Raw genomic sequence first — 9,614 nt, 5'->3', positions numbered from 1 at the left:
ACACCTCCTGAGCCGCAAATTCCAAAATCAGATATATTCAAATGAAGTCAAAAACTTAAACAATAGCACGACAATAGTCCTATTTGTGCAAAATCACCCTAATAAATCTCAAATCAGGAATAAGAACTTGGATTTGGATCCAGTCAATTTCTAGTCACTGGCCTTGTACTAATATTCAGGCCCAGTAATAATGACTATCTATAATTGGGCCTAATCAGCATAACGGCCCATATTGATTGGCCCATGAAGATGGCGGCCCAAAAAACCCATTTCACTCTGCCTTGAAGAAAAAGAAAAGGTAGCTCAAGCTTTCACTCTCCAAATTCCATTAAAGGAAGAGAAACACAAACACAAAGAAGCATAGAACAGACTCTGTGATTCCAACTCCACAAAACGACAGCGTTTTTGATCGATAACATTTCGTATACACAATGTTCAGAAACCAGTACGATACCGATGTGACGACATGGTCGCCGGCGGGAAGGCTATTTCAGGTGGAGTATGCAATGGAGGCAGTGAAGCAAGGTTCGGCGGCGATAGGTTTGAGATCGAAGACGCATGTGATTCTCGCGTCTGTTAACAAGGCAAATTCTGAGCTATCTTCTCACCAGAAGAAGATCTTCAAAGTTGATGACCACATCGGAGTTGCAATCGCTGGACTCACTGCTGACGGCCGTGTACTTTCTCGTTATATGCGTACTGAGTGTATTAACTATAGTTACTCTTATGAGTCGCCGTTACCTGTCGGGCGTCTTGTTGTTCAGCTTGCTGATAAAGCTCAGGTCTTTCGCTCAAACCCTAAATTGTTTTTGTTCTCTGCTTAATGTGGTTTAATATTTGCTGATTAGCTGAATCTTTGTTGTGATCGATGAAATGGAGGGTTAGGGTTTTACTTTGGATTGAGAAATCCCCCTTTTAACTTGGTGGAAGGTCAGTTGGATTTTTTTCCACAAATGCTAGTTATCCTGCCATTAGTTTTTCACTTGTTTATTCCTAGTCACTTCCAAACCACAACAAATAGGCACCAAATCTAGGAAAGTTTGGGGTTTTGGGGCAGGGTGGGTGTCTATTACAAAGTTATTCCTTTGTTACTTCATTTCCTCCTATGAGTCACAATTTCAATGCTGTTAACACGACGAAACTAAAATGGTTAATCATGAAACAGGTTTTTTTGGATCCTTTCTGTTCCTCTTTTAGGTAAACTTGTGTACTGCTCTATAGGTATATTTAGTGATGGAGTTGGAACTTATAAGAAGATTGCAATGTTTAAGTTATACTTATCATTCTGGATGAGGTATCCATCACTGTGGTGGTCCAAGGAGAAAAAACACGCTAGAGTTTGCTGCCTTAGTTCACAAAATCAGTCGGTTGCCTATATGCTAGATGTTCATTTCTTCCACCTGAGGTAGCACTACCCTAGATTTCTTCAAACTCCACAAAGACTTTAGTTATTTTTATTTTACTGCTGAAATGGTGGAATTTTTTTTCAGCAAATGGCTAAGAGACAGCTGGGGAATAGCTTGAACACCTTTATTGCCCTTTTGTGCAGTCCTTGTAAAATGCCTGCTCACTTTACACTCGTCAAATATCCATTAGATCAATTTGAAACTCGGGTGAAAAAAGTTGCATATATAAGATTTATCAGAGAACTATCAAGTTCAAATTATGATTTTCTGCACTTTTAGTGCATGCAAATGCTGTAATCAGTGATGTTCCTTACACATATTCCATAAGAATTTATCTTTTTCTAGAGAAGTAAGAAGTGTTATATATCGTAATCTATGTTGCTCGAATACGAGTGGGGCCACTCGACACGAGTGCAGATCCAGAAGTCACATTCATCATCACCTAAGATACAACCAATGAATGTATAATACGACAAACTCGCTTTGTTTCACTTTATATAAGATAATTTGATTGGGTGCGTAGTTTAAGAAAGAAAAGAAGACTTTTACAACTTGTGGTCTTAAATATGTCATGATATTTGTGTGGTTATAAGACTTTTGATACGTGGTCTTAAACGTGCCATAACATTTGTGTGGGCCTGTGGCTATAAAGACTTATCGCTAAGGGTAAAATGGGACATTTGAGTTAGATTGTTTCCAAACTTAGAGTGGTAACATTCTTTTGGAATGGACTAGTAAGTAATAGTGCCGTTCTTTTTTCAAATGAGGGAGTATCTAAGTATATGTTTCGGCAATTAGTTGAAGTTATTTAAATAAAGCTGGTATAATTAAATTCTATGTTAATACTTAGGTATTATAATCAACCAAATACCCGATCAACCTGTACTTTTTGGCCGTAGATTTAGTGAAAGAAGCCCAATTTAGGTTGACCAAATCCGGTGTGGATCCCACACCCACACTCAAATCGTGTTCGGTTGACATGGATGCCGCAATTTTTTTGAAGGATCTGATCAACATAGATCATAATCAAATTGTAGCAATGGTTGCCCAATAATTCCTCCCTTCCACTTTACAAATGAGGTGCTTTAATTTGTTCCTGCATCTTGGTTAATTATTACTACTTTGACATTGCCCCTTTAGAATTTTCAAGTTACACGTTCCTATTATTTGGAGTAAAATTGGGTATAAATTCACTGGATTTTCATGTCAGATATCAATATATGATGTTTTGGTATCCCGTGGAATTAGTCGAGGTGCGTGAAAGCTGGCCCGGACACCACGATCATAAAAAAAAGTGATGTTTAGGAAATTAGATACTATCTAGCAAAGGTGATCATGGTATTAAATGAGGTGCTGTTATAGGTAGTTTACCAGTAATAGTTAATGCTGCTGTTCAAGCTTTTAATAGTGCCACCGCTCTAAATCTTCTCATAACAGCGTATTCGCTCTATTTTAATTGTGTGCCTAGTGTATGCTTCCCGACCGATCTTATCGCAAACTATAGCATATACTAGATCTTACTAGACAGCAACTTATACTTTTCTTATTTTGATAGTAAGGCGAGGGGTTTGCAGTGTAAAGTTTGAACTATGGTCTTAAGTTATGATCATGTTAGCTGCAAAATTTTGTCATCAGAGGTACTACTTGAAATTTCTTGTTGCTAACTGTTGGTGAATGCAGTCCAAGTAGGCTTTGCGGCTGTTTTATTTTGACAGCAATTTCTCATATATCTGACATTCTGAAATTTCACTTAGTTCCTTAAACTGTAGAAATCTCCCATTGAGGTAGAGGAAAATATAAACATGCGCTCGGTAAAGAAAAGCCAAGTATAAAGGCCAGTCCATGGTATAGTAGGCCAATTTTGTGGTGATACATGTTTAGGTTTTGGGGCATAAGAGTGTCCTGACTTTGTCACTGTTGAAACGCAATGGAAATTGAGGGACATTCTTCCATTTAAGTCATTGAAGACTTGCCTTGATATGTAGACCCAGAATTGTGATGTTCTTTTCTGCTTTAATGATTTGGATATAGTTACATCAGGTTTACTCAACCTGAGGTCTTACTAGTGTAATTTTTAGTTAGTTCATTAGCTCATATAAAAAGGTTTTAAAAGAGCACTCTTCGAGTTCTTCCCAAGGAAGCATATGGTTTATTTGGATAAGCAGGCTGAACCTTTTACTTCTGCACAATCTGTTGCGTGCTTGTTGATAGGTTGCATCAACTGTGTGGTTGCTGATATCAGACTCTTCTCATAATTTCTCCCAAATTGTTTTCATGGAAGGAAAAAGTAGAGGTTGGCTCTTAGTGATGGTTGGTATGCATCATGTTCGTACAATTTTGTTCCATAATACAAATAGAAAAATCAACAAAGTTGTTTTAGTTCTTCACTTAGGGATGTGTTTGACAGTGAACCAGGATACCTACAAATGACACATGTCGCGCCTTGGTCATGGGGCAAAAGTAAAGAAAGAACAAAAATCGTTTGGGTCTGTTGTCGTGTCTTGGTGGATATTGAGCTGAATGCTTTCACCCCCTCCATTTCTCAGGATGATTTGTTAATGCAACAAATGTTTATATTGGTATATGAGGCTAACTGTCTGATTCAGAAGTTGATGCCTATTTTTGCGCTTTATATCATCTTAACATTTGCTTTTGTGGCAGGTTTGCACTCAACGATCCTGGAAACGGCCTTATGGTGTTGGCTTGCTTGTTGGTGGACTGGATGAGTCTGGTGCTCACCTTTATTACAATTGTCCTAGTGGTAACTACTTTGAGTACCAAGCTTTTGCCATTGGATCTCGGTCACAAGCTGCAAAAACCTACTTGGAACGTAAGTTTGAGACTTTCATGGAATCTTCACGTGAAAGCCTGCTTAAGGACGCACTCTTTGCACTGAGAGAAACTTTGCAAGGAGAAAAACTAACAAGCTCCAATTGCACGGTCGCTGTGGTAGGAGTAGGAGAGGCTTTCCATACACTGGACAAGGAAACCATACAAGCATTGATCAATGAATTTGAGATAGCTGGAGAAGATGCTCCTGCCGAAGTCCCGGAGGAGGCTGCTAGTGATGAACCAGCAGCACCTGAAGAGGGTGCTGCCACTGCTGATGAAGGAGCTGCCCCAATGGATATTTGATAACTTATGCCCTCCTTTAGGCCTCACTTCTTTCATATTCAGAGATTTCTTCTTAGAATGTTGAGATTTTGTGTGGCACAATGGGTTATATTTTCTGCTTGGATGTTTTATTATGCAATCATGCTTTACTTTGGTCCAAACAATTTAAAACTCATGCTTCTGAAATTGAACTACTTAAAACTTAAATGACTTTGTTGGGTTGTATCTCTCTCTCTCTCTCTCTCTCTCTCTCCCTATCCCCCCTTCCCACCCCCCGCCCCCTTTGTGTCTTTCGTTGTTAGGCAGTCCATTTTCTTCAGTCAGAGACTATCGATGAAATGACGACATGGCCTTTGTGCTTCAGTATAGCTCCATAAGCAGCTGACCAAATGAATAAGTTACTCATTTTCTGGTCCTAATTTGGGCAAGAATAGGGAGGACAGTTGCTTATAGTAATGGTTGGACTAAACTATATATTTGATTAGAATTGTCGTTTAAGCAAACTCATATATATCCCTACGTATTATAACTATATAACTTACAGGTTATATGCCGATGCTTGATTCATATATATTCTTACATGTTAGAACCATTCAAATTAGCTAACTTTTTTCCCAGCAAAAGTAGAAGTTTATATGACATATACAGTGCATTTTGATATATAAATGAGCAAGTGCTAGTTGTTAGCAAATGTTTATTTGGGTTCTCAATCTTCACTCAGAACACTACAAAATATACTGGACTTTGAACGTTGTAAATTGTAACATATAAATCTGGGATACTTCTGAGAATGATTATGATTTTTCATCATCAACTCCAGTTGCAAGCAGCAAAATGTACTATAAATTAACAATTGCAATCGAATTGAATCACAAAGAGAACCATCGATCTACTTGAACATAATATCTTGTAGTTTGTTTTGGGAAGGGGGATACATGTTCTGGCCATGGAGGGATATAAACAATGTTCGATTTAAGAGTTAAGAATCATAAAGCAGGAACAAGAAGTAAAACCTTGATTCTCTGTTCAATGGCAACTTTCAAGACATTGCATATAATAATAAAACTGAATCTTTGACACCTGAATTGAGATGGAGATCTAGATCAAACAATATGAACTTTTACGTTCAACATTTCTTCGCGAGAAGTCAAATAACAAGGAGTAGGCACTTAAAAAACACAGCGCTGCTCTTTCTATTGAGTTAGGGAGGGGGTGGGAGGCGATGAAGAAGCCTTGTGACAGCAGAACAAGGCCACTCTTCTATGTCACAACAGAGGATTTGCTTGGTTCTGGAAGTTGGAGTCCATTGGTCTTCATTTGTTTGTACATCCATTGCCAGTTTTCAGGTGTTACCTCACCCCCAAGAGATCGAATCACAGAACCACCGCTGCAAGAACCCACCCAGCAACATTCCTCCAGTGGCAATCCCCTTACCAATCCATACAAAAACCCACTTGCAAACAGATCTCCTGCACCTGTAGCATCAGTAACTTTCGCTTCGCCAATCGCTGGAACACGTACAAACTGAAAACCAAAATAATACTTTATGTTTATAACCCTAATAACAAACACTAAGTATAGATCACAAATTATCAGCGAAAAAAGTCATTTTATGACATAATGTTTATAACCACAAGTTTATTTATAAAATTCCTTCTTTGTTAAACTCCACGGCCAGTCAAATACATTCACATAAAATGAAATGGAGAGAAAATGTTAAATTGCTAGTAGCCTACTATAAGAATGACAAGAACCACCGAGTTGGGGGCACTCGATTACCATCTTTAAATAATATGAACATCCAGAAGACCAGAACAAAAGGTTCTTTTTTAATCATTTTGTCTTAAAGATGGACTGCAGGTGGGGAAGGATTACAGATACCTCTTTCTTATGTTTCGCAATGCATCCGTTTTGAGCTAAGGTGACTACAGCCCACTTGCAATGTTTAGCCAAATATTCAAGTGCTGCATCAGGATCTGCTTTCTCTTCATCCCTGCATCAAATGTTGGAAAAACATAAATCGTCATTTGCATGAATTGCCTATCAATATCGTAGTCAATAAACACAATTTCTTAGTTTTAAGTAATCACCTTAGTAGCTCAGTTGCTTCGTCCTCGTTTGCAAAGCAAAGGTCTATGTTTCCCGACTCCAATAATTCAATTAGAGGTGATTTAAACTTCCTCACCATCTGCCATATATTAAGAATATCATAAAGGAACCAAAAAAAAACAACCCAAATCCTATTATCATTAACACTTATCAGACATATTTCAACAGAACAATGTAATTTGAGTTTCGTTCATACGTGTGTTCTTATATATGTTTCCAACTATGGAGTTATGGACAGCTCAAATAAAGAGAATGAAATAAGATCATTGTATCAATTGAGAAGACATGTAACTGTTTCTGCTTCATAAACTCAAAGCAAATAATGAAATACCAAACTTCAAATAATACCATGTAGCCTATGCGAACAATTACCTCAAAGCTGGCAAGATCTAGAGAAACAAAAAGGCCTTCTTCCTTTGCTATTTTGATGGCCGCCTTAATAACTTCTACATTCAGTATGGCATATCTCAGTACCAACCACTGTTACAAAAAAATAGAGGCAAATAAGTGAAGAAATTTTCAATGCTACAATTCCCCAGAGTAGTCCTCCAACGAGTAGAAATTAATTTAATTAAATCGTTTTCATAAATGGATCAGCAAACTAAACATGTTACTGGGAAAACATACAACAAATTGTAATAACTAATTGTATACAAAATGATGGAGATAAGAGTTAAAAATATCAAATAAGGACTCCTCACCTTGGAACCTTTGAAGTCCTCTCTTTTCAGTTCATCTGCCTGATAAAGCAAGGAAATAATAAGACAAACGTACGGTCACTTTGCTTAATGTTTTACACGTCATTAGAATCATTACCCACCACTGAGTTTGACTAGATGAAAGTAGAAATCACCTGAACTTTCACAGAGCCAGACAAACAGGGACGCATGGTACGATTGCCAACTTCGTCAACCAGACAAACACACTGTACATAAAAAATTACATGGTATTAGAAACCGGGGAATCATCTATATACAGAATCTTAATATCCCAACAAATGTGCTCACCTGAGCTGTAGTTCCATTCTTCAATCTCAATCTTGAGAGATCCACTTTGGAAAGGCCCATGTTGCTCATAAATAATTTACCTTCTTCATCTTCGCCACAAGCCCCAATGATCCCACTACTAATCCCAAAGCCAGCAGCCAACCCTCTAATTGTGTTTGCAACACTACCTCCAGCTATAGTCTTCAATAGGGATTCATTGTCAGTAGAAGGAAGGATATGGGCGTTAAGCTCGTTGAGTATATGCTTTAACTCTTCAACTGCAACCTTCAGTTAACAAAGGAAACTAAATGGATCAGACTCTTGCTTAGAACAAATAAGGGCATTTGTAGCAAACATAATATTTCATGGTTTTTGTATTTTAGCATGCCATTTTTTTATGAGCATTATGCCTCTCCTAGCTGGCAGTTACGGGCGAGATAAGCCAACCAACTATGCATCAATGGTCGGCTATATGAATCCTATATTTCAAATCAGTTTTCACATCCTAACGAATTCAGCACTCAGAAATCACAGTTTAGACTATTTTACTTCTGCTTTCATCCTTTATCCGGGCTTGGAATCATTTGCACATAGGCGGAATGAAGGGTGAGATATGCAATAACATATTCTTTTAACAATGAACCACATGGATTAGAGAAAAGGGAAGTTAATGAACCCAATGTAAAATGCATTTTATCAACTCAACCAAAACATCCTCTCAGTCCAAAGTATCAATGCGAGCCAAATTCCCTCATTTTCAGTCTCAGATTGACAGTAGTAGTAAACCCGAAACCCAAAAGGTTATTTCTACAAAGATCAAACTACAATGTTCAATTCTATAATCACAAAAGATATAACCTCATGATATATGGAGAAACCGAGATCATCTCATGCATAACCCCCCTTTCAGATTCTATGATACATCAAACTTCATCAGCAAAAAAGGTTCGTTCTTGTTTTGCAGTCATTCTCTCTTTAGCTGATACACTGGATTTTGCTAAATCAATAAATTGATCTATTTGAATTTTGACATTGTCACCATCCCATCCCAATGAAATTAAAAAACACTCAACAGATTCCTATCAACAAACAATCAAACTCAGCTACCAACCTCCCTGTCCCACCCCACAACTAAAGCAACAACAACAACAACAGCAGCATACTCAGTAAAATCCCACAAGTGGGGTCTGGGAGGATATAGTGTACGCAGACCTTACCACTTCCGAAAGACCCAGCTCAAGTGCAGCAAATCCCACCCCCACAACTAAAACAAGATAATTAAACACATACACACACTAAAACAGAGAATCAAAAGATCCAAAGCTGCAAAAAAAGTGGAACTACAACATACAATAGCTGAAAATTTGCATATATATTAGTTAAAGCAACACAGAATTCAAAGATCTATTATTTTTTTTTAGCAATTGGCAATAAAACAATCAATTATATCAAAATCAAACCAACCCCAAACCTTAAAACCCCCAAACAATCAAAAAGATTCCATCTTTATCACAAAAAACAGTATATAATTCAGAATTAAAAAAAAACAAGAAAGAGGAAGTACTGGGAAAGAGCCACCACGTTCACCGGGAATTTGGGAGAGAAGAGACCAATCCACCTTAGCTATATGATCTACTAGGGCAAATGGTTGTAGTCCAAGTACAACTGGTGCACCTATATTTACACTTTCACTGTGATTTTCACCATTAATGGTGGCTGGTCGAATTTCAACTCCCATAATTCCCTTATAAATTTTGCTCTGTTAACTGTCTGTAATCCTCCAATTTATAGGCGCTCTATTCTTTACTGTACAATATTGCCACTACTAGTCCACTTGTTTTTTAATTTTAGTCCTCTTCTCCAAATATATAATCATAACTCTTTAATTCTTTAAATTTGCTAAAAATTGAGCATTTTTGCTCTAACTAATAAAATAGATTTTAAAAGTAATGTTAACTATCATAAAACATTTTATCAAAGATATGAGGAAAATCCATTA

General features: G+C 37.4%; 2 protein-coding genes across 2 annotated transcripts; one reads left to right on the top strand and one right to left on the bottom strand.

Annotated features, from left to right (window-relative positions):
• Positions 1-310: 310 nt before the first annotated feature.
• Positions 311-4,745, top strand: LOC102597919 (proteasome subunit alpha type-1-B-like). The gene is made up of 2 exons (XM_006341898.2): positions 311-782; positions 4,068-4,745. The coding sequence occupies exons 1-2, from the start codon at positions 432-434 to the stop codon at positions 4,539-4,541; spliced, it is 825 nt and encodes a 274-aa protein (XP_006341960.1). The 5' UTR covers positions 311-431; the 3' UTR covers positions 4,542-4,745.
• A 779-nt stretch (positions 4,746-5,524) lies between these two features.
• Positions 5,525-9,391, bottom strand: LOC102597600 (uncharacterized sugar kinase slr0537). Its single transcript, XM_006341897.2, has 8 exons — positions 9,180-9,391; positions 7,637-7,900; positions 7,483-7,554; positions 7,331-7,369; positions 7,002-7,109; positions 6,611-6,708; positions 6,402-6,513; positions 5,525-6,044 (listed from the first exon to the last, which is right to left on the bottom strand). Exons 1-8 carry the CDS (start codon positions 9,351-9,353, stop codon positions 5,781-5,783), a joined length of 1,131 nt encoding a protein of 376 aa, XP_006341959.1. The 5' UTR covers positions 9,354-9,391; the 3' UTR covers positions 5,525-5,780.
• Positions 9,392-9,614: the final 223 nt, after the last annotated feature.

The sequence above is a fragment of the Solanum tuberosum genome, unplaced genomic scaffold (assembly GCF_000226075.1).
Source record: "Solanum tuberosum cultivar DM 1-3 516 R44 unplaced genomic scaffold, SolTub_3.0 scf00032, whole genome shotgun sequence".
In the NCBI taxonomy this organism is placed as follows: Eukaryota; Viridiplantae; Streptophyta; class Magnoliopsida; order Solanales; family Solanaceae; genus Solanum; species Solanum tuberosum.
This window is presented reverse-complemented; position numbering and strand designations above follow the sequence as displayed.

Bases quoted from the DNA above. Each gene is read 5' to 3' on its own strand.
- LOC102597919 (XM_006341898.2), top strand. From the start codon at position 432: ATGTTCAGAAACCAGTACGATACCGATGTGACGACATGGTCGCCGGCG. The intron at 783-4,067 runs GTCTTTCGCTCA...CTTTTGTGGCAG, and splicing joins AGCTTGCTGATAAAGCTCAG to GTTTGCACTCAACGATCCTG.
- LOC102597600 (XM_006341897.2), bottom strand. From the start codon at position 9,353: ATGGGAGTTGAAATTCGACCAGCCACCATTAATGGTGAAAATCACAGT. The intron at 6,709-7,001 runs GTAATTGTTCGC...AATATATGGCAG, and splicing joins TAGATCTTGCCAGCTTTGAG to ATGGTGAGGAAGTTTAAATC. The intron at 6,514-6,610 runs GTGATTACTTAA...CATTTGATGCAG, and splicing joins GAAGCAACTGAGCTACTAAG to GGATGAAGAGAAAGCAGATC.